Consider the following 24,727-nt stretch of genomic DNA (forward strand, 5'->3'; position numbering starts at 1 on the left):
CAGCGTAAGACTTGACCCGCCGCACGCTACCGCACATTGCGGCCTACAACTCCCACAGTGCCTCGGGCGGCGGTCTGCAGTTCCCAGCGTGCCCTGGGAGACGGTAACTATATCTTCCGCAGTGCCCCATGGAAAAATGAGGGTGGGTGTTGCGCGTCACTGCCCTGCAGCCGAGTGCGCATGTGCGCGGGCGGCGGCTGAGGTGGCGAGGCCGGCGGTGGCTGCAGGTGCGGCAGGAGCGAGTGCCGAGGCGCCGTGGTCGCCTGGCTGGGTCCGCCGCGGCTTTTCCTGGGGGGCTGCGAGCGTGCATTGCCTCCCCAGGCAGTCCGCGGCCCCGAACCCCATCCGCGGGCCCCGGACCCCGCCCGCGGGCCGGGCTGGATGGCCTCGCTCCAGGGGCTGGCGGCCTCCCCGGTGCTCGGGTTTGCGCCGAAGTGGTATTTTGTGGTCTCTGTAGGTGACAGTGGATCTCATGCTGGACAGTGCCCGCGGTGGGGTGCGTTTGTGATGGCCGAAGCGTCTGTTCCCTCGTAGGAAGCAAATTTATCTCCAGGAGCTGCTGAGCAATGCAAGTCCGACAGGTTTCTTTATAGGTTCTGAGGAAATCTTTGAAATTCGGTCTCATCTTGTGTCTTTTCATTGCTAAATTAGCACTGGGCTCTTAAACGTTGCTTTATTTTTGCTTTTAAGCTTCTAGAAAGTTTTTTTTTGTCCTTTAGCTGTTTGCTTTTTTCATATTTTTGGGTGCTGGCAGCAGCACTGTTGTTTCTCAGCCTCATCCCTCTCGGCAGCTTTGACTGTGGTGTTTCTAAAGTTCGTTTTGGTGTACCACATACACCAAAACAGTGCATGATTGTGTTCAAAAGCGCAAATGCCTTTTTGGTGTGTCCTTAAATGCTTTTTCTTTTTTGATTCATGGCTGTGGTCAGAAGCAGAGTCTGCCGTAAGTGTGTGTGAAGGGAGGGGAGCAGGGTGGGCCACACCAGAGTGTAAGTGACAGATGGCCGTGGTGCTGCTGTAGAAAGCACACAAGAAAAACCCTGATTCTTAGCAGCCGCTGGAACACGTCTCGGCAATAGGGTTCTTAAACACAGTTTACTGCTTAGTTTCTTTTTAAAGAGGAGCTACTATGTGTAGGGTGTTTTCTCGTAAGTCTAACTACAGGCTCTGAAAACACCTCTCCTCCTACTTAAATTTATCTTAACCTGTAAGAAAAGTTTCATTCTTGGATACCTCCTTTGTATGATTTAACTGTTTGGAATAATGACTTAATCCTGCATTGGAGCTAAATGTGAATAATTTTAACCATGTCATTTTTTTCATCAGTTTCTAGTGCTGTGTGCATTTTGGCATATTGCACTACATTTCTCTGTTTAAAATAACCTCTGTGCAGTAAAAGTATATACATTTTGTGTCAGAATATACTGATGATATGTTCTTTGTATTTAGTAGCCACAATGTCAAATAAAGAAGTGAAGGCAGCCTTAAAAAGTGCTAGAGATGCCATAAGAAATAAAGAGTATAAGGAGGCATTAAAACATTGCAAGGTAATTAATTTTATACTTGGAAGGTAAGTTTTGGGCTCTTTGCACATCTTGCTCTCATTTCCATACCCCTACAGCTGTATGATAGTGCAGAGTGAAGAGTACCTTGTTGATGTGATAGTTGAGATGGATTTTCAGATTTAACTTAATTGATTATTTGTATTAGTTTCCCACGTATAAACTTTCATTCCTCTTCCTTTTGAATTTGCTTACATGTGGCAATAAGAGTATTAAGTCAAGAATGATAGAGATAAAAATCCATTTCTAATCCAAACCTCAGGAATGCTTTAATTGCTGAGCTGCAAGTACAAGTTACTAGCTCAACACTTCAGGGATGAAGCATCCTCTGGCATACGAAGTTGAATTTACTAATCTCAGTCTCTTCCTAAAAAGTACATAACTTCTAGTATTGCCGTATAAAATAGTCCACCAAACTGTAGTGATAAAGCTCAGTATGTGGATCTATAAGTTACATTTCTTTCATCAGTTTTACTTAAAATTGTGTGTTTTTAGGCAGTCTTGAAGCAAGAAAAGAATAACTACAATGCTTGGGTATTCATTGGCCTGGCAGCTGCTGAGTTAGAGCAGCCTGATCAGGCCAAAGGAGCATATAAGAAGGCTATTGAACTTGAACCAAACCAGTTGCTGGCGTGGCAGGTATGTGAATGTCCACTTTTTGTTTCCCTCAGAAGTATCACTATGGAGTTAAATATAGGAACAAAGCAGAATTAAGAGCTGTATCTTGTTTTCTTGAGGCCCTTAAGTTCCACAGAAACTTTGGAGTAGCTGAGGTTCATATTAGTTGTGTGTCCAATGTAAAACCATGGTGAACTTTATTTTCAGTATATTTGAGTTTGTGCTTCTTGTGTTTGTATTTCTACATAGCTGTGAGACATGCAGTGGAGAAGATGAATTCAAACAAACACAGTAAATTTGTCCATATAAAAATTTCTGTGCTTGTAGCTCAAGAAACACTTGACAGTTCTTCTCTTATGGAGAGAAAATGTTTTATCTAGTAATGTCTTTTTCCAGCTTTCAGCATCAAGCGAATTGTTAATGAATTTTGTCGATACTTGAAAGCAAAAGTATACGTTTAAAGTAGCTGTGTGCTGGGTGGTGTGTGCATTACACACACCTATTGTAGTATAGATTTACAACATACAGTTGTGTTATTTATTGGTTTATGAAGCATAAGGTTGCATATTAAGTCTGTTGCTGATAACAATAATCAATGTTTTTCTAAGGTAGTAAGGTTCTTACTATTTTCAGTGTAAATGCTATTTTAAAGTATAAATGTGCAACATAACCTGAATTCAGTGTATATTGACATTTCCTCACTTTTGTAATCAGATTCTGGCTTTCTTGAAACAGTACTTGGGTGTTTATATATATTATTATACATTTTGCATACTATATATATTTTTTTCCATATGGCCTAGTGAACTTTTATATTGTCTTTTGTGCAGACAAGGTCATGTATTATATACAAGTTTCAAAGAGTTGTTGGTATTAGTTAAGAAAGTGAGGAAAGCTTTTCATTTAATGTAAGTAGTGAGTGGGCTGTGCAGAATTCTGCAGTGATTACTGCATTAACACTTGACCCCCTTGAAGGCAATGGCATCATTTTTGTGGGCAGAACAGGTAGTGTTCTCATAAAACATGACTGTTGGCATAAAATCTTATTTCCTTTATTTTTTTTTGCTTTTTTCTGTTAAGGGATTAGCAAATTTATATGAGAAACCCAACCAAATAGATGTCAAAGGAGACTTAGCACATGTTTACCAAAAACTCTTGGAACTCTATGAAAGGTAAAGGATATCGAATACATAAATTCAGTCTTAAGATTTCTAGTTCAGTGAATACCATTGGTGATACACAGTATAGACTTGGATTTTTTAAAGCCTTCTCATATCAGTGGTTTAGCCCTTTTTACTGAGGTTTTCTCTGCTTAGGTAAGGTTTCTTTTTCCTGTCCCTTTTGGTAGAACAAAATCTCCTTTAGTTTAATTGTACTTGAGGCTAGTAGTTTAGGGAATTCCACGTCATTCTAGTTATATGTCTAAACTCACTACCTTGAAGCATTTATCTCTGACAGTTCACTGCCTGCATTAATAAGAAGGCTTATTTTTCACTGCTTTAAGATCACAGAATATGTGTCATGCAATTCATAGAGGCACAGTTCTAAACAAATCTAACTCAGCTGTCACTGTAGCTGACTAGTGTTTGGTTGTTCCCTTATGTTGAAAATTGATCAGGAAGTCCCTAAAAGTAATTTTTTTTTTTATTCAGAGCAGCAATGAGTAAAACTTCTAGGGCTATTTGTAGATTTATTCTAAATATTAGTTTGGCAACTGAACCTACTGAAAATTATTTGTCAGAATTTGAATAACATTATACTATTATATGAAAAACTTAACTTACCTTGTGTTGGGCGGATTTTCTTTCTCCTTTCTAGTGGTGACAAGCAGAAATGGTGCGATGTATGTAACAAGCTGGTGGAGCTATATTATCAAGAAAAGAAATATTTAGAGGTAGGTCAAGCACTTTCTTTCTTCTAACAGTAATTTTCCATTTGATCTGGCTACTTTTTTTCAAGGAATCCCTACTTTTATGGGCCACAGACCACTTAAGATCTTGTGGACCCCAACAAGGAAGAACTGATTTTAACTGTTTTTTTTTTCTTTTCTACTGGGTAAGACTTGGATGCAATCCATTAAACTAACAGAACTGGCAAGGACGATTAGTATTGAGGCTGAAAGGGCAGAATATAATTCTTCTGTTGTATTTCTAGGAGTCAAAAATGATCCCAGATGTACATTTACATGCCGTATGTGTGAGTCAGGTGTCCCTTCACCTGGCTTGGCCAGTACTAGGTGTCTCATGAGCCCTTCACTGGTGGGGTGATCCCTTCCTAGGCTGTTCCTGATGCTTCATTCTAGAGGCTAAGGTGGGATATGTACACAACCTGAACTCTGTTGCCTGTGTCTTATGTACTGCATTCCCAGCTCAATGATAAGGACACGAAAAGTCTCTTCAGAGCATCACAAGCTTTGCAGAAATCATCATGACTCTGGTCAGTACCACTAGGTGGAGTTGTTAAATGCTTGTGTGGTTCAACAGTAATGTTTCCTGCAATCTCTATCATAATATTACAGAATGCATATTTTGGAGGTATGCTGTTCACTTTTCCTTTGCTCTTTGAAAAAGCTGTTTTCTTATAGGGCGGTGCATGGTCATACTCCATGTCATCTTCCCACCTTTTCTCCAGCAATGGAAAATGAAAAATTTTACGTAGCACAGAGCATGGGGCTGAAGACTATTAGTTAGCTCCAAAGCCTCATTGTATACCATCTTCTTAAACTAAATTTAATGCTAATAGTTTAGCATATGAAGCAGACTTACTCTCTATGGAACAAGAAACTGAAGTTAGACTTCCGGGTCATATTTTTTCTTTTCAGTTCGGTTGACTTTTCCACACTGGAATTTCAGCATGGACTGCTGCTTTTGTTCTCTTTTTGTTTGTAGTGCTATAGATTTTTAGGTCTACTTTTACTGTCGATTTCCTCCAGGAACCAGAGTCAAAATTCATATACTCTTGATGTTCTCTACCTTACTTACTGTACCTTGGAAGGTGGAGAGGTCCCACACAGTCCTTTGGGACTTTATTTAATCAGAAAGCAGATAAATCTGGATTACTCTAAATATTACTCTGTTGTCTACCCTGGTGTGATAGAGTTTGATACCAAAGGGTTAATCCAAGAATAAGGAGTTCTACTGTGTCTGCACTTTTGGCAAAGAAACATGGTGTGCAGGATCTGCTTTCTAAGTAAGGACAGAACAAAGATAACAAGAGGACATCTGCTTAGGAATATAGCCACAGCCTAATAAGAGTATAAAAAGACTGAACCAGGGGAGGGTTTTATGGTAATAAACAGTTATAATATGTATGTCGTGACTGTATGTAAGCAACGCACTTGCAGAGGATCAGAATGCACGCTAGGTGGAGTAGTCCCTCATGCAACCCTTACCCAGTAAAAAATGCCGACTTCTTAATGCTGCATTGGTATAAAGGAGTTTTATTTACTCAGTTTTTGGTGAATTTTGGTGACAAGTTGACTGGACTTGTATCGGACCTCTAGCTCTTTAAAGAGTAACAGCATTGGTCATTTGTTGCTGTTGACAGGTGGCTGAAACTTGGCAGAAACTAATACAGATGAAACAGGAGGAAGGTGCAGAAAAGGCAGAGCTTCATCAGCTTTGGAAGAAGATGATCCAGTTACTGAAGGACAGTACAAGGAACCAGGATAATAAGACTGGGCAGTTGGTAATGTTTTTCACTCCTTGTTCAGCTAGGTACATATATAGGTACAGTGCAGCTAGTAATTGAAGCCTGTTTGTCTGAGTTTACTGTCTCAATGTTCAGAGGTACTAAGCCTCTCAGGGAAACGCTGGGCAATTTTACCTTCTGACATAAAGAGCAGCTGTGCAGCAGTCTGAGATGAGTCTTAGCTGTAATGAGTCACATAAATTCTTCACCAATTTTTCCAGCATGGTTTGTCCCACAGGGTGTAGTCCTTCCGTAACAGACTTCTCCAGCATGGGTCCTTTTCTTGCTCTCACATATTCTCACTCCTCTCTCTGCCTGTAATTGCTGTTGCACCAATTTCTTCTCCTTCTTAAATCTGTTATGCCAGAGGCACTACCACCATTGCTGCTGCTCTCGACCTCAGCCAACAGTGTGTCTGTCTTGAAGCCAGCTGGGATTGACTCTGTGGGACATGGGGGAAGTTTCTAGCAGCTTCTCATAGAAGCCACCTCACTTAGCCTCCTGTGGGGTGTGCCCAGCCCCCGCCCTGGAGGGACATCTGCTGAGATAAGGAGAGTGCCTAAACCTCCCAGCAGAACTCCCCTGGAAAGGGAGCTACTCTTCAGTTACGACGAGAAGAAGACAAACCCAGAATCCTCTGGGAGACCCTATACAGATCCTTTGTAACCCATTGGCCCTTACCCTCTGACACCCACCCCCAGTATCCCTATAAAGCTAGCCCCTGCTCCTGCAAGGGCAGAGAGAGCCTGTCCCTGGCCTCCCCTTTGCCAGACTAATAAAGCTGTCTCGTGCGGAACAGCTACACGGGCCTCTCATCTCTCTGCCTGGTCTGGACTGGAGGCTGCCCTGCAGAGCTGAGCTGAAATCACAAGCTGACAATCACTAAAGAGCTGACAGTCTCTGCATGGGCCCTCCTGGCCAGCAGCTGAGGGAAGACACTGGGCCCTGGGAAGACGATCTCTTTTGGGACCATCTCTCTGGACTGGTCATAGCTTCCTTGGTCAGAGCTACTGACCCCACACCAGCTGCCATAGCCTCCTGCTAGCAAAACCTTGCCACACAAAAGCAGTACAGACGTTCTTCAAAACAGCAAATTTCCCTTTGCTGTCATGCAAGTTAAAAGAGGTGGCTTTGTGAGGTTTTTCCATTTCGTTGTGCCTATTCTTTATCCTAGATAGAAATGTTTTGGTTCAGATTTTCTTTTCTTCTCGAGATGTTAAGCTCTCACTTCTTAGGAAAGTGTCAAAGCTGATTGAAACAAACAGAATGATCATGAATTATACTCATCCTGTGTTCTCTGCGGACAAAGTTAATTTTGTTTTATCTGATTGATCTGTTCTTGCAAGCTGAACCTCATCTTCAACATGAAAGGTGGAAATTTCTCATCTCCAGTCTGCTTGTAGCAGTGTTTCAGAAACGAGAAAATACAAATTGAAGTAATTTCAGATGGCAAAAAATTTGATCTGGATCTCTGCTTTTGAGAAGGCAAAGACCTTAACTTACAAGCTGTTATAGAAAAGAGGTACTGCAGGCAGCACTGCTTTCTTTTTTGGAAAGAAAAAATAACTTGAAAATAGAGAAAAAAAGGGCATAAACATCAGGAATAGGTTTCACATGCAAACGTAGAGTTTACTGTGGTCTTGAGTAAAGCACCTGAACCAGGAAGGATGTGGGCCTGAAGGCAACACACTTCAGTATTTCTCTTGTGACAAGCTGTGTACAACTTTTTGTTTAGCATGCTTGTTTGTAAGCCTGCACTCCGGTGTCTTTGTTCTCCAATATATAAAGAGTCAAGAAAAAAAAGATTAGATTTCTAGACTAGAGCAGAGAGAAGGGCTGACAGCTAATCCTATAGGATAGTAACCTAATTTACTTCTTTGAACTGGGATTAGGTTTGAGGAAGAATGTATGTTCTTACAAATTTTACCTTCTTTTTACCATCTTATGTTACATGGTAGCATATTATTGCTTCATTTTGTACTAGAAAATTTACATGCTTTAGAGGCTGAGTGCTGCTTCATGATAAGGAACTTGCTTCATGACTTTCTCTGTTCATAGCACTAGTGTAAACTTAATGACTAGGACCAAGGTAATAACATGTAACTATCCACTTTAATATGGGAGGGCTGGAAAGCATGTCCTCTTTGGATTTGCGTGGTTTGGAGAAGAGTGAGGAGTGACCTCTACTGTCTGCAGCTTCCCGAGGAGGGGAAGTGGAGAGGGAGGCACTAAGCTATTCTTTCTGGCATCTAGTGATAGAATTTGTGGGAATGGTTCACAGGACTTGACACGTGTCAGCATTTCTTTACCAAAAGGGTGGTCAGACATTGAAGTGGCCTTCCTAGAAAGTCAGTTGATGCCTGAAATCTATCAGTGTTCAAGGGGCATTTGGTCAATGCTCTTAATAACATGCTTTAGCTTTTGGTCAGATCTGAACTGCTGAGGCGTGTGGACTAGGTAATTGTTGTATGTTCCTTCCAACTGAAATATTCTATTGTATGAAGGTAACATTTCCCTAATTTTCTTTTTTCTCACTCCTAATTTTTTCTTATTTCAGCTTTTGACCGCATTTGAACATGCGCTGAACTCTGCTGACGTGGTTCCTGGTGAAGACCACCAAAATCTTTACAAAGACTTCATACAGTGCTTGTCAAAAGTAAGGTTGTGTTAAGGTGTCTTAGTAAGAAAATAGATGTATTATTTCATGTCTGAGAATTCACACAATTAACTGTTTACTTTTTTTCCTTTCAAGTTTCCTCATGAAGTAGCTAGGTTGGAAAAGGCCTGTCATGATATGATGGCTTTGTACCCTACCATGAGTTATCCTTTGGAAGTACTTTGCTTGCACTTTATTCATTCAGGTGAGTAGGATGGATTTAGGCATTTCTGGGGCTTAAATTTTGTCTTTTGTAGTTGGTTTTGTGACAATCTGTTTACAAGTTTTTACCCTTCACAACCCAGTACAAATACACTCTTTACTTCTATGTTATCTTTCTGGAAATAAAGTGTTTGGTCTGATCCTAGCCCTGTAACTGAATAGTGACTCTAACTGCTCTCCACTCTTAACTCCTGTGAGTCAAGTCCAACTCTTTGAAGTCTCAAAGAAAGAATCCCTTACTTGAAAGCAGCCTCTCCAGATAAAATGGAGATTAGCTTCTTGACCTTCTAAGAAGAAATGGAAGAGTGTTAGCGAGTGCTCTAAGTCTGAGGATGGACTACACTTAGGTTATTCTTCACACAGATTCTCTTTCTGCACAAAAAAACCCCCAGATAAACATTTGTGAAACTTTGTTAGAAAGTGTGCCTTGTGAATAGGGAATAAACAGATCTTTTTAGCTGCATGTTCTGAGTAGAAAAAACCAAAAGGGGTGTGTTCAGAAGTGCAGGGATCTGAAAACTATGCATTACTATTTTGAGTCATTTATGAAACAACATTGCAATAGTGTTGGACATATTCGCATCATTTTCAAAGGTAATTATTGGATTTTGGCTTTTCATTTTATTGTTTAAGGCATCAGAAGTTGATTTATTTATTTTTAAGGCAAGGAAACAACATCAGAAAAAAAACCTCCAGAAATAATTTTCAACTTAAGAGAAAAAGGCCTTTTCCTGTTTTGGAGAAATGGAATAATGTAGCAAAATAAAGCAAGTGAGAATTTTTCACTTTGATTTGAAAGTATGAATACAAATGAGGCCCAGACTCTAAATTTGTAAAGCATTTGAAAATGCTTTAGATTTTGAAGAAACAGGCAGAAACTAATTTTCAAAGGAAAAGGTTGGCACAGTTCTTGTGTACCAGTGCTCTGACAACATCTCGCCATCCTACAAGCTTTTGGAGTGGGAAGGATGCTGCTTATGCTTTAGTAAGGCTGTTTGTTTACATCTGAGTCATACGTTTTAATCCTTCATGTCCTGCACTTCACATGTTTGTTAACTCAGATGCATTGTTAAGTCACCTTTACCAAATGCAGATCAAAGCAACTGTTACGCCATATGATTCAATAATTTCTTTAAGAAAATAATAGTTTGAAGGTTTTTGCAACAAGTCACAAAGTTCCTGTAAGCATTGCCAAGTCTACAGTCGCAGCTAAACACAAGTGTCAAAAGTTAGTGGCATCAGTTAAAATTAAGCTGAAATATTAAATTATATGGTTTCACAGCAAGGTAGTTTCAGCAAGCTCATCACATCAAATTGGTAGGTACACAACATCTGTTCTGGAGGGAAATTACTTTGATTTATTTGTGGCAGATTTTGACATGTGGGCATTCAGCTGGACTTACATGAAAAGCATGTGAAAGAATATTTATTAATAAAGGAAGTATACCTGTAGTAATTTAGCAAAAGTGGTTATTCAGGTTTCAGCATGTCCATTTATTTTGTTTCACAGTGCTGAGTATTTAGATTACTTCTTGGGTTTCGTTTTTTTTATATGATAGAGGATGATAGGTAAGTAGTGCCTTTGGAAAATCTTGTACTCAAAGGATAATGATCATTCACACAGATAAAGTGAGATGTTGCAGTTGCTTTTTTAATCTAAAACTCTGTAAAATGTGTCTTTTTCTGAAACCAGGTACTTTGTCGGAAAAGGCCCTGCACTGTTTCTCTAGGCTTTTGGAGATAGATGCGAGCAGTGGTCCAGGCATCATTGGTTTTGGTATAAAATGCCTCAAAGAAAAGAAATACAAGGAGGCTGTTAAGAGTCTTACTGAAGGTAAATGTGTAATATGAGGTGTAAGTAGTCTGTAAGTCGAACACCAGCTTTAGTTCATGTTGAATAGTTAGGGAATCTTATACTTGCATAGTAGTTTGCCAATTCTAAGACCAGCTAGAATTTAAAAGAATGCTGAACACTTTGACTGTGTTGAAATATTTTAAGTACAGCTTTAAGTATAACATCTCTGAAGCCTTTCATTTGTACTAGAGTCAGCTCTGTAGTGTTTTAAGGTAAACTATTTTTAATCCTGCTGTTATTGGGGAAATAACTGTAGGAAACACTATATGGAGCAATAGCCATAAATGAAGGAATGTGGAATTTATGAAGTAAAATGTAATGCAACTTCTCTAGTAGAAGTTGCATTACTGCATTTCTCTGAACAAAGATGACTTTTCTCTGAAGTTATTTCATTTTAAAATTTCTTTAACACTTACACTAGGTAAAGACTTACATTGAGTATCTAGAGAAAAATATTGTAAGAATTTCTTCCTTTTTTTGTTGTTGTTTTACAGTAACGATATTTGTTGAGGAGTTGGCTTACTCATCTATAAATTAACTTGCTTGTATTGAAATGGTAAAACTCTTTGCAAAATACTCATCAGTATACTCGTGGGAAAGCAGGACTGCCCACTCTAACTGTGCTGCTGTGGCAGCTTACAGTGAAAATTGGGTAAATAACTGGGATGTAGGCGTTCATGAGTCAGTCAGACTATGCTGTGATATCCTGCATCCATTCTCCTAGGTTTAGAATAAAATTGTTTCTGAAATGGAATTTCAGAATATTCTACAGTAGTTTACAGTGGAACAACAACTTGCCTAAAATATGAAATAAAAGTTTCATGTGCCTGAGAGCTCATGAAGAAGAAAAACTGTTCCTTGGAAAACAAATTCTTCTGGCTTAAATGGCCATTGTATGTTTTGACAAAACATACATCCTGGTTTTGACCAAAGATAATACTTTATCTTAGATAATATTAAGTTGCTTTTCTATTTTTATTTTAACACATAGACTTTGCTCACTGCAGAGAGAATGCAAAGACAAGGGTCTTGGTATAATGTGTAAATATATAGGTTTGGGAATAGTGTCTTTTGCAATGAGATACGTGTTTGCATCTTAGACATTGAGACTTCCAGGCATTACTTAGTAGTTACATATCAGAAGGCAGAAATTCAGTTTTATTGGTGAGTCTTTAATTAGGGCGGGTTCATCAGAAAGTTTCAGTGTATGTAATGTTATATGCAAAATTAAGCCTAACTGAAACTTACATGCTTTCTAGTTTTTGCCTTGTTGCGTGGAGACCTCTATGTCTAAAACAGTCTAAAATAAGACTCAGAAAAAATTAACTGCAAGTCTTACTATCTGATTGATAATATGTTTTTGATGGCATTATATGGAAATACAGTATCTACCAGCTGCAGTGTCTGCAAGCCTAAGCAACTTTTTAAAGTGTCTTTTTTAAACTCTTTACTAGGTTTGCAGAAGACTAACCAGTGTCCAGCAGCATGGCATTATTTAGCAGAGGCACAGATGAAGATTCACGAACACAGGAATGCTGTCCTGTCCTGCAATCAAGGTAACTGCCTGCTAATTGGAAGAGCAACTGCAGAGGTACACTGCTATATGTAGTCCAGCCAATGTGGCCTTTGTGTGGTAGGTCTGAGTTAGCGGTAGTCACAGTCCCTTGCTTATTGCAGTCTCAAGCTTGTGCTACCTCTCTTTATGATAGCTGAAAAGCACCTTATGCTGCTTAGTCTCAGGAACAGAGAAAATACTTGGCTAAGTGGATCCAGAAAGCTGTCTGATGGTTAATATTTAGAAGGTTTACATGTTCTGATGTGCTGCTTCTGCTGGTGGTTCACCAATCCTGGCAAGCAACAGATTGCCTGAAACCACAAGGGTAGGTGTCACAAATATTTAGTCTGGTAGATATCATGTTTCAACCTCTAAGACAAATTTTTAATCAAGTTAATGTAAAATGCAGAGGTTATGTATAGTACAGCCGCATCTGAAGAAAACTCACTAAGTGTAAAACTTGATCTGTGCTAGCTGGCAGTGAGGGCAATTATTGTGATCTAGTGATGCATATCTCAACTGAACAGAACCACTCTCTGGTTGTTAAAAGTGAAGGGGAAGATAAAGTGGACTTTTTTTGTGGCAGGGACAAGTTCAGTGAAAAATTTCTCAAGAAAGACTTGAAGACGTAAAAGTATACAGACCTGGCTAAACAGTCATGGGAAATCAAGGGAAAAGTACTTGCTGGCAAGAGAAGTTCAAAATACCTATAAATTTGGGTGGAGGAAAAATGAAAACTGAACAAAGTAGGTAAAAAAGAAATTTATTGCAGAAAGAATGAAAATGGGGTAATTCTTTTCCTATCTGTGTTCAGTGTGGAAGAGCTCAGGGTAACTTTGTACCATGACCCTTCTTTTCAGTAGATTGATCTAATGACTTGTCTGTGATGAGTGTTAATAGCAGTGTCTGTAAAACAAGACAAGGAAACATAGCATTAAGGAACTATGAGATACCAACTTAGGAATTCACTGAGGAAGATAAAGATAAAAATGCTGAAGTTTTAAGGGGTTACATAATTGCGTGCTGAACCTGTCTTGCCACCCAAAGGCTTGGAAGTAGATAGCATGGCTCTAAGTTTTAAAAAAGGTTCTAGGAAAGTTCAGGGAAACCACTGACAGGTCTGGTATATTTAGTGGTCGAATTGGTTAAAACTGAAACAACAGAGTTAAAGAATTTGTGTAGAAAGATATTTTGGGGGTAGACAGCATGGCCTTTTAAAAGTTGCATATTTAGAACTCCTTCAAGGAACTTAGGAGCACTTGGATAAGGGAGATTTCCAGGTGGTAATTTGTAAAATCCCTTACATACTGTTAAGGAAACTACTTCTTAACCCAAGGCTATTTAAAGTTGTAACATTGAGTGTTGAGTTTTTTTAAGTAAGTTAAAAAGTAGAGCAGGGTATAGTAATTACATCTGTTTTCAGGCTGGAAGGAGGTGTCCCATGCATTTTCCCTAATACCTGTGCTGTTTATGAATGCTGAGTAATAAGGTTACAATTTGCTGCTATGCAAAGCAGACTGCAAAACTTCGAGGTGATTACCAGAGTGCATAACTAAGTGTTAAAGCTGTAGAATTTTACGTATTATTTTCAATGCAGAATGATAGTTGTGGGAAGAAGTGTTCTTACAAAGCTGTCCTACACTCTCGTTGAAGTAGAGTGCAGAAAGTCCCTGATCTGTATGAAAAAATAGGACTTTCCTCTGCTCTGCTTTACGGGCATGCCAAATATTAGCAATTTCAGAAAAGGGAATGGTTAGTGAAACATACCATCCACAAACAGTAGCTTTAAGAACTTCAGCAGCATAATAAAATCTGTGTGTAGTTTTGGTACCTATGCACCCCATCTCAAAAAGAAAATAAGAGTAGAAGTTAATAGACTAGAAATAAGGTTGATCAACTGTATAAAAAAAATGCAGCATATGAGAACAAGTAAATAGCCTGACAAGTCCTTTTCCAGCCTGGGGAAGAGATAATTTTAACTCTGTGAAGATGCAAATGGTGTGGAATACAAATGAAGATCAAGTGTTTTGTTTTCCTATGTGGGGTCTGGCTAGTGCCAAATACAGCTAAAATGGCAAGCTCAGAGCAAACAAAACAAGTTTTGTTTTTCAATGCAAAGGGTAAGTTAAGGTGTTGTTCCTTGCTAAAAGATGCTTTTGATGCAGAAATTTTTCTTAAGTCCAAAGCATATGTGGAAAGTTGGAGACAATTTTGGGGAAACATCGCTTTTTACTTGTCTTGTGTAAGTGGCTGTATCAAATCAGACAAAAGTTTGTCCAACATTAAAATAAAGAAATAAAATTAATTGAGTTATGCAGGAAGTTCTTCCCTTTGGAGAATGGTGATACTCAACAGAGAGGTCTTCAATCTCTAGGACTGAAGATCCCAGAGATTATTCTCTGTATTGGAAAAGTAATCAGAACTGCGTTAAAAGGTACAAAGTACAGGCACGAAGGTAAATCCCTGGTTGCAGTAATATTCTTTTATTTGAACACTGAAGTGCAAAACAACTTGTTTGTTGAATGGAGCTCTAAAGAAGCGATGACCTGTGGAAAAAATGGTGACACTCTGTTTGTAAGGCCAGCAGGTAGAAAGCAATCAGTATCCATCCATCTCAGCATCTGAGACAACCTCCTAGAATTGACTTAATTTTTAAACTTGAATGAGTAGGAATTTTACAGGACAATTTCTTATATATGGGTGAGAGCACTCTGAATGGTGTTCTATTAGACAGAAAAGGAAAGATTTTAGAAATATTTGGAAGAGTGCTGCTCTCTGTACTTCTTCTTTTCTCATTTAACTTGGTGAAAGGTTCTTCTTGTCAACAGCTCTTGAGGCTCTTGGAACTCCTGAGGGTCCTAATCTTCGGTGGAAGAACCTTGCCCTTCAGTTGAAAGCAGAGACTTTGATTAAAATAGCTGATGCTGATGCTGCAGAAGAAGCCATTAAAGCACTTGAGCAGGTATTTTTATTGGCAAAAAGGTCTGGGGTTTTTAAAATATTAAAAAGTGCTCTTATCTTTCTGTACTTAAGCTGAGTATTTCTACTCTGGCCTCCTTTCAGCTTTGTGGTTTAGACCATTCCTACTAGCTGTTGTGTTATTCAAACATTTCTTCCATCCCTGCTTTTTCAGGCTTTGCTGCAGCTCTTTTTAATTTGCAATTCTAATTTTAGAAGCTGTCACTTTTGACTTTGTCCGGTCTTGCTCACTGTTGCTGGGTTCTTGCTAGTTCTGTGCTGTTACTCATCTTAATTTTGATTCATGTTATAATTCTGCCTCCCATGTCCTTCACCCACTTGTCATTAGTCATGAAGAACGTACTACCTTAAGGTTGAATGGTTAAGCTTTAGGGGAAGTTGCTTCCCCTTGTTTTTGTCACACCGTTTCATTCTTTTTTGTTGTTCTTCATACTTCTGTACCTTTGTCCTTGCTCTTTACAGTCTTACGCTTGATCCTCATCAAAATTATTTTGAGTCTTCTCAGGGGTAATAGAGAAAACATTTAAATGCTTTCTTGTCTATATCTTCATGCAGTCTGTCTGCTTTTGATGCCTTTGACTTCTTAATGTGGGGACAGAATAAGTTAATTGTGTTTATTACATGGTTTTCTAGACCGTAGATGCAAGCAGTGACCCAGTGGTTTCAGCTCTCAGGGGTCAGGCTTATCTAAACAAAGGTTTAATGGATCAGGCTTCAAAGGTTAGTGCTTTTTGTCATTCCTGTAAGCTAAGCACAATTCTTGTTTTCATTGAGGAAGTAACTAGGGAAAAATGACATCGTTTTGCAGATTTCACAAGAGCTTCTGTTGTCCCACCCTGATCTGGCTGAAGCCCATGCTTTAGAGGGTTTCATCCATTATTCCCAAAAGAACTATGAACAGGCAGAAAAAAGGTAGACTTTTTTTTTCTTTCCTCTAACAGGGAAGTGTGGTGGGAGAGTAGAATATAGTATTTTGCAGCTTTTGAGAATTTGTCTGACCTGACCTGTGTTCATTTTGTTCAGTTTTCTAAGTGCTATTGAAAAAAAGGCTGGAACTGCAGAGTATCATCAGTACCTGGGACTCACATACTGGTTCATGAGTGATGAGACAAAAAAAGACAAAGGAAAAGCACTCACTCAGTTTTTGAAGGTAAAGACTACTTTAACTGTTGATGTAGAATTAGTGTTTTCCTGCATCAGAAGCCAAATACGGAAAATACACTGGCTGGAATGAGAGATTTGAATATTCTCCTTGTTACAATGTGTGAGCCTCCAGAGCCTGTAAGCTAGGTTCTGCTGTGCAAAAAGGCATTGCAGGGAACTGTGCGGTTACCTGGAATCTCCCTGCTTTTGTTTTCAATTGGTTCTGGAGGCCTTTGAATTAGCAAAACTTAGTGATGATCCTCTCCATCTTCTGTCCTTGGGGGTTGGAAAGTGGAGGCCTCTAGATAGATATGCAGCATATGCCTTTGAAGACCTTTTGAAATGAGGAGGACAGAATTCAAATTAGAAAAACATGAAGAAGGAAAAAAGTTGAGAATGGTGTTGGGGTTTCACTGTCTGTCCAAGGATGTGAGTTGGTAAAGCCCCATAATTTATATTTAGTGACTGTGGCTTTTTTTCTGAACATAGATCATAACATGAATCAAAAAGATTTAATTTGACATCTGTATTAGTAACTTGGAAGTATACGAAATAAAACTCCAGGCATTGTAAACTCACCATGTAACTTTATGTTAGGTTTTGGCAACTCAAATCATTGCCTACTGTCTGCACTTCAGTAACAGCATAGTATAGTGGCAAATGTAGTTGAAGGGAACAGTTCTTTTGGTTCTAAACCATTTTATGTGATCTTTATTATTATCGACAAAGCTGTTTCCTGCTGCTTGGAGGCTGTGGGTTTCTTAACTTTAAGCAAATCTGCCAAGTGCATCTAAGAAGGAACTGAAACTTTAGAAAAGGCTGGAGTTAATTGTGGTGTAATATGGTAAGACTATGAACATAATGACTGAAACAGAGTAGAACATGAAAATTATGAGATGTCATAAAGATTTGCTTTCTCCTATCACAACTATTTTAGTGCTTTTTATACAAAATGCTTTGTGTCATGAGATTTGTAGCAGATTTTCCAGCTATTTAAAGCTCAGGTAATCTGTGCAATTTTAAAATAAAGTTTGACAACTCAGATATATCACAGAAGGGGCTTAAAAAATATGATAAGCAGAGACTGAACAAGCAGTTATCACTGGACCTGTCTGTAAGTATAATCCTTCAAAATGCTGTCTGATGTTGTGTTTGTATTTCCTTATAGGCGGCAAAATTTGACAGCTACTTGGGAAGTGCCTTTTGTTACCTAGGTAACTACTACAGAGACATTGCTGGAGACAAAAGTAGAGCTCGTGGTTGCTATAAAAAGGCTTTTGAACTGGATGAGACAGATGAAGAATCTGGAACAGCAGCTGTAAACTTAAGCATGGAACTTGGAGACATGGTATTGTACATTCAGAATGTCAGATTACTGCTGGTTTGTTCTATTAATCCTCCTCTTTGAGGAATCACTTCAGGTTTCCTCTGTATTTAAGATCTGAAAACAAATGTTTTGTCATTGCTTAGCAGCTTTTATAGTTGTACCTGCTTCAGTTTTATGTTCCAATTCCAAATTAAATTTGGAGAGAAGGGTGAGAGAAGATTAATGAGAAGAGTAGGAGAACCAAGCATAACACTGGAGTCATCACGTGTGATATAGATGAAGGATTTTTTCAGCAGGAAACATAAAGAGAAAGTTAGGGGGTTTTCCTTATTTAGCTTTTGTTACTTCTTTTTTTCATTCTCCACCTTGCTACTTTGAGGAAGGCATAGAAAGTCATAAGAATATTTTTTAAAAGTTTCTTGTTTACTAACTTGGCATTTGGTACTTTGTTAGGACACTGCTCTGTCAATCCTGAATGAAGTAACTGGAAAAGCAAGACCTGGTACAGCAAAATGGGCCTGGCTTCATCGTGGACTTTATTACCTGAGAACTGGTCAGCCGTCACAAGCAGTGGCTGAGTAAGAGAACTGGTGGTTGGTTTAAATCCTTTTCTACAAATCCCAATGAACTGGTCTTTGCTCATAGCAAGTTTTCAAAATAAGTTAGCTGATTATAGCTTGTACTAAACAATGGGAAATGGGTCTGAGCAAGCTGCGTCTCTCTTCAGTTCTAGAATTCACAGAATGTATTCTTGTTAACATAGCAGTGTTTTGTACTAACAAGCCTGGTGACAGGCACAGACAAGCCTGCTGTAGTGCTGAATAGCCAGGGTAAGGTACAATGCCTAAAACTGTATAATGCCCTCGGAAGATGAAAAAGCTACTATGCTGTCTTTAAAAGTTCTATGTAATTGTATGTTTGTGTTCTGAAGAGTATATAATGCAGAATTAGTGTCCTGAGCATATACAGTGAAAGGAAATAATTTATGTTAATAATTTATGTTAAATTGTATCATATTTCATTTAAATAAATGTATATCTTGTTATCTTCAGTTTGCAGGCAGCTCTCAGGGCTGATCCAAAGGATTCCAACTGCTGGGAGTCTCTAGGGGAAGCTTACTTGAACAGAGGTAGCTATTCAACAGCTCTGAAATCCTTCAGGAAAGCAAGTGAGCTGAACCCAGGACTTGTGTACAGCATTTACAGAGCTGCAGCGCTTGAGCAGATTCTAGGCAAATATGAAAATGCTATAGCTACCTATCAACAAATTTTAAAGAAGACAGAAAACTATGTGCCTGCACTGAAAGGTAACATGTCTGAAAGTGTTCACTTTTCCTCTCTTTACATGCTGTAGTGTTTCAGACTTGTATTGAGGTTTTCTTGCATGGAAGGATAGAATTTATTCTAGGTATGTAGGGCCATGTGGTCCCTTGCATGAAAGCTAGTTTGTAGTAGCACAAGTATCTGAAAAACTCTTCAATCATGATGAATGTGAGTGATTATTTCTCTTTCAAGTAAGTATGAAAGGTAATTAATCCTGTGTGGCTACCAAGCTGAATGAGTAGAAGAATTGAAGATATATAGAGGAAGCCAGCTAACGATGCTGTAGTTTCACCTAAGCAGTAAGACACTGGCTCAGCAGGCAATGGAGTCAGACTGCCATTTCAAAGACATGGGCTTATACTGATTTTCTTCTGCTCCTGACCATGTGTTCCTCACTTCTCGTGTTAGTGTGGTGATTCAGACCCCTCTGAGCTTCTCAAAGTAATGAAAAATAGCAGTAAATCCTGAGAGTTCTCACAAGTGTTACAGGTGGCAAGAGTAGAGACCTTCAGGATACAGGTAGGAGCAGAGAGAAGTGGGGCAGTTGGAACTTCTTCCTGTTGCTGGAACTGTGATTCTGAAGTTACATAATGCAGGGAGTATTTAAAATTTTGATAAAAAATGAATAATTGCTCTGTTTGCATTCTCCCTGCCACTTAGTCTTCAATCATTCTCACCGCGTATACCCATCTGAAACAGGTGCTGTTTGCTACTTGATATTGGTTTGAATTTTTAATTATTTTTTTCATTGTATGTAAAGCCTTTTGATTTTTGGATGAATCTAGACTGATTCTGCTAAGACTTAATTCAGAAATGGTGGGTTATTATTGCAAAAGTGGGGTTTTTGTCTGAAAAAGTTACAGTGTGGTTGACACCTCTACCTCCTCTGTGAAACTCCATTTGAATGTTTTCCAGACTAAAGTGACATGGCAAAAGGTCCATAGTGGAGTTGGAGAGTATTGTATTGAGGCAGTTTTACTGGTTGTTGAGCAAGAAGGCAATAGCTGACTGCAGCAGCAGTTTGCAAAGGTGCTGTATAGATGTGTGCACACACGTATGGCTTTCTCAGCGTCTGTAGGTAACAGTTGACAGTGTTACTAGGAATAAAATGCTTTCAAAGTACTTAAGTCCACAGGACCAAGATTGCCCCCATAGCTGCCGTTATACTTACTCTTTTCTTACATCTCCCAAGTCTTCTTTTGTCATTGCTCACATACAAATCTCTAGTTTGTTAGCTCTAAATCCTTTTGCGTCTCCAAACAGCCTTCAGTTTCTTAGAGACTTTTTATGATGTTTGGTCCGATTCTTTAATTTTTGTGGACGTTCTTAAAACTCTGTGAAGTTCTTTGGCTGTCCCCATCAATGTTCTTTTTCTAGTGTTCTGATCTATTTAAACAGTATCTGTGTTGAGTTATTGGAAGCATAGTCTCCAGTAGTTGAGAGAATAACTGGTGTTACTTCAGTGCATCTTTTCAATGTGTTTTGGTGTTGTGCTACTAAATGTTTATTCTGCCTGTGTTCTAGCATATCTTTTAATGAGTAATTTTGGGGAATAAAATCAATTGTGTTTTTTGATTAAGAGCATCTTGAAATCTGATAAGCTCATGATCTTGGGATTTCTGGGGGGGCCAAGATAAAGGTTCCTGCAAAGCACTATTTTGGTATAGGTGCAGAATTACAATAGCATGAGGAGGATAGCTTCAGAACTGTCAAAATAATACTGAAAATGAATGGTACTCATACCCAGTGCCTTACTGCCAGACAGAATCACTGCTGGTGCCAGCAAATATATAAACCAAGCAGTTGTTATTTCCAAAATGTTAGCAATTGTGGCATATGATGCAGTTCTTTTTTAATAGTGGGAATTATTTCCAGTTGTGGTGGGTTGACTTTGTCTTGACATCATAAGCTGCTCACCAAGCTGCTCTGTCACTTCCCTTCTCAGTAGGATGTGAACAGAAGACAAAATAAGATTGAAGAAACTCATGGCTCAAGATAAATGCAGTTTAATAAAGCAAAAGAAAAGGCCCCGTACAGAAGCAAAGGAAAACAAAATTTAATCTCTACTTCCTATCAGCAGGTGACATCCAGCCACTTCTCATGAAGTAGGACTTCAGTCTGCCTAGTGATTGCTCCAGAAAACAAATGTCATAACAAGTGCCCCCCCACCTCTTCCACATTCCTCTCAGCTTTTATGGCTGAACAGATGTGATATAGTATGGAATACCCCTTTGGTCAGTTTAGGTCAGCTGTCCTGGCGGTGTCTCCTCTCAGGATTTTGATACCTCCCCCAGCCTACAGCTGAAGCAGGGAATGTTGGAAAGACTGACTTGATGCTGCTCCAAGCACTGTTCATCAGCAGCCAAAACACTGGTGTGTTATCAGCACCTTTCCAGCTATCAGTACATAGCACAGCACTATGAGGGTTGCTGTGGGGAAAGTTAACTCCACCTCAGCCAGACCCAATACACCACTGGAAGTAAATTCCTATATAAATAGGATTAAATAATGTTGGCTTCAAGTTTTCTTCATTGAAGACTTTCCCTTTTGCCTACTCTGACATTCTTTGTTCTTTTTGGTTTTCAGGATTGATTTTTGACACATGTAAACTGGAAGTTGAAGTATTTGTCAAAGACTTAATGCAGATTTCTCAGGGGGGTTTACTTAATATTTGAAGACAAGCCCAAGCTTAAATGCTGTATTTTTTATAATTAATTAGGTTTATTTTTAATAGCCAAATAATTCTACAGTTCACACTTGACGAGATAGATTAAAAGCAAAGGCTCTGTTGTGAGCATTGTGGATCTTTTGATTTTGTTACAACATATGCAGGGTATCAACTTTTGCATAAGGCAGAATGTTGACCAGGCTTCCAGCCTCCTTCCACACTGGACTTTAAGCATATTATAAAAGCATTTCTTTTCATAGGAGGTATTTTCTCTTACTTTCAGGACTTGGTGAGTGTTACCTCATGCTGGCAAGATCAGCCCTTGATAACTATTTGGATAGGAAGGCTGTGGATTACATAGAGCAGGCCCTTGCATATTTTACAAGGTTGGTACTAAATATTCACCTGTTTAATTTTTGATGGGACTGTGGGTTGACAGGCAGAAAAATAAGATTCAAGCATTGGAGAATTTTCAGTTAAACCGAATCAAATGGACTAGGGCTTCCATTCTAGAAATAAGAATGTGTTTATTAAAATGGTTTCAATAACAGATTCTAGACATAGGCTGCTTAAATCAATTGCAATTACAGAGTTTTGGTTTTTTTCTTTTCAAAGATACAGAGTCATTTCATTATAACAAAAGTGTGAAATGACACAGAGTTCTCTTGTGTAGTCCTCGTGATATATGTGTTTGAGAGGAGGGTATTCCTACCATAAATAACAGATAAGAGGAAAATAAAATATTCCTTCCTTCTGTCTTTTTGTTTTGCATTTCGTACAAAATGTCCTAAATCAAACCTTTCAATAACTGCTGTTAGAGGAGAAAGTCCATTAAGTTTCTGCAGATGAGTCGTGTTGTAATATGACAGTGCAAGAGTGCATGTAGTCAGCTGACATGTTGGGGTATTTTTTGGTTGGTTGGTTTTTGTTGTTCTTTCTTTTTTAATTTTTGATCTTTTAGACCTATAGGTTGAATAGGAAGAAACTGGATTAAATCAAACAGCTCACAGATTAATTGCATGTGAGGTGGTGACACTCTTCAAAAGTGGCACTTCCAGAAAAGGATGTTGAAGTGTCTGAACGAGTGTTGTGTGTGTTTTCTTTGTAATTGTAGGGCAGTAAAGCACCGTGCTGATGTATCTTGCCTCTGGAAACTGTTGGGAGATACCTGTACTAGTGTGCATGTTATTTCGCCAACCAAAGTGAATGTTCAAGTACTAGGATCCCTTCTGGGTAAAAATGCAACCAAACAGATGCTGAAGAAAAACGATCTTCTCGTACTGGGGGGAAGGTATTATTTTTTTATTATCAAGAGCTTCTCTGCAGTTTAAGACTCTGTAGGGTCTCAAGTATTTTAGACTATTTAATTTGTAGAAAATAAAAGACATGCTGATCTGTTGATACCTGCATATTGGGTAGATAGAGTCTCATGCTTCTTCCAGGTTACACTACTCATTTCAGGGTATGTTTCCTGTATTGCCACAGTGCTGTCAGCACCTGCTCTTCTCCCTTCTGTCTCCAGGCACATGACTTCATTCTCCCTGCTATTCCACAAATCACACCTGTTTAAATGCAGTGGTTGCAGTATTTGCTAACTAATTCTCCCAGGACAACTGGAGTCTTTCAGCTTTCTGTGTGTACCTCTTTCTTGTAAAAATGTCATCAATTCACTCTGCTGTGACTCCCTTTGAGCTTTTTTCAGCTGGATCTGTAAGGCAGGAAATGCAACTGCTTGGTGAATCTCAACCATGATCCGTAAAGTCAGATACTTCCTAGGGGAAGTCTGAACTGTAAAAATGACTCATGTTTGTTTTAAGTAAAAGCATGCATAATGTAGCTGGCAGAGCTTTGATTTAATGCACACCTACATAACCACACCTGTGGCTTCATAAGTGGTGGGCACTATAGATAGCTTTTAGCCCAGAATGATTCTGATTCAGATGCAGTAAGTGTCTGAATGAAAATGTGTTATTTTTTTTGCTTTCAGTTTTTGTCTGGTTTTGTTTGTATTTATGCATCTTTACGTGGTTTAGGTTTTTCATCGCTCTTTTGAACGCTTTTTCAGCTTTCTGCTCTTTGTGTAGAGACTTGGAATAGTGATTCTGTGATTCATGTTTCTGTAGGTGTTATGGCAGAGCTTTAAAACTGATGCCTTTGCCTAGCATATGGTGTGATCTTGGAATAAATTATTATCGACAAGCGGAGTACCTCACAGCAGTGGGCACTGACATGAATGAGATCAGTGAACTGCTAGAGAAGTCTTTGCAGGTATTGTCTGTATTTCCTGGTGTATTCTTTAAATTTATGTTCATGCTTCTTTGCATACTCTCTCTTACACAATAAAACCTACATCACTGAGTAAGTAAGCACATAAAGTCTTAATTTTTGCTCTCCTAATCATCATAACCCACATTTGATTTTCTTCCAGTGTCTCAAAAAAGCTGTGAGACTTGACAGCAAAAATCATCTTTATTGGAATGCACTTGGTGTAGTTGCTTCTTGTAGTGGTAAGTCTTCAGTGACAGCCCTAGATGTCTAATATCCTAAATTAGGAGGCAGCCTGCGTAATGTTTTGAAAGTCAGTTACATCTAACTCTCTTTTTTTTCTTTCTCCTTCCAGCTATTGGGAATTATGCTCTTGCTCAACATTCGTTCATCAAATCTGTTCAAGCTGAGCAAATTGTAAGTGCTGGAGGCAGCTGCCATCTGTTTCAAGTGGGCATTTAAGACTTTTCTCCTGATGCACTGTTATTTCTGAAGAGTGTAGTAATATATTGGTTTTAACTTTATTTGTTCTATTTAGAATATTGTTGCCTGGACCAACTTGGGGGTTTTGTATCTGGCAACTGGAAACATTGAGGTAATTTATTTCCCATCCTCAAGTGTAATTTTCCTTTCAGTTTTTTTTTAAGGGTGTATATGGGGATGGGAAGGTCCCTTTCAAATGTCCCTTTCTAATTCAAAAAATGTATATCCTTTGAAAGAAATTAGATTGGCACTTGAGGAATGCAGATAAATTAAAAATTTGTTCTGGCGGGGCTAAGGTTAATTGAACTGTGAATTGTGAACTCCTGCTGAATTTGCAAAGCTGCTTTCCAGGTACCTAGCTGGAATGAAAACTTACTGGAAG

General features: G+C 38.8%; 1 protein-coding gene across 5 annotated transcripts in view; it reads left to right on the plus strand.

Moving 5' to 3' along the window:
- Nucleotides 1-13: 13 nt before the first annotated feature.
- Nucleotides 14-24,727, plus strand: part of TTC37 (tetratricopeptide repeat domain 37) — a 50,890-nt gene continuing 26,176 nt past the window's right edge. Inside the window, exons 1-24 of one of the 5 annotated variants that reach the window (XM_032096045.1) lie at nt 14-103; nt 458-568; nt 1,450-1,547; nt 2,058-2,201; nt 3,261-3,352; nt 3,999-4,074; nt 5,727-5,867; nt 8,428-8,526; nt 8,623-8,731; nt 10,442-10,582; nt 12,058-12,159; nt 14,987-15,120; nt 15,771-15,857; nt 15,946-16,049; nt 16,161-16,287; nt 17,449-17,628; nt 18,061-18,185; nt 18,660-18,913; nt 21,881-21,983; nt 22,712-22,888; nt 23,721-23,865; nt 24,026-24,104; nt 24,218-24,279; nt 24,401-24,457. In XM_032096045.1, coding sequence (XP_031951936.1) covers nt 1,458-1,547; nt 2,058-2,201; nt 3,261-3,352; nt 3,999-4,074; nt 5,727-5,867; nt 8,428-8,526; nt 8,623-8,731; nt 10,442-10,582; nt 12,058-12,159; nt 14,987-15,120; nt 15,771-15,857; nt 15,946-16,049; nt 16,161-16,287; nt 17,449-17,628; nt 18,061-18,185; nt 18,660-18,913; nt 21,881-21,983; nt 22,712-22,888; nt 23,721-23,865; nt 24,026-24,104; nt 24,218-24,279; nt 24,401-24,457 — 2,628 coding nt within the window. In that variant the 5' untranslated portion in view covers nt 14-103; nt 458-568; nt 1,450-1,457. The other 4 variants (XM_032096047.1, XM_032096046.1, XM_032096043.1 and 1 more) reach the window with 4 other exon arrangements.

The sequence above is a fragment of the Corvus moneduloides genome, chromosome Z (genome assembly GCF_009650955.1).
Source record: "Corvus moneduloides isolate bCorMon1 chromosome Z, bCorMon1.pri, whole genome shotgun sequence".
Classification (NCBI taxonomy): domain Eukaryota; kingdom Metazoa; phylum Chordata; class Aves; order Passeriformes; family Corvidae; genus Corvus; species Corvus moneduloides.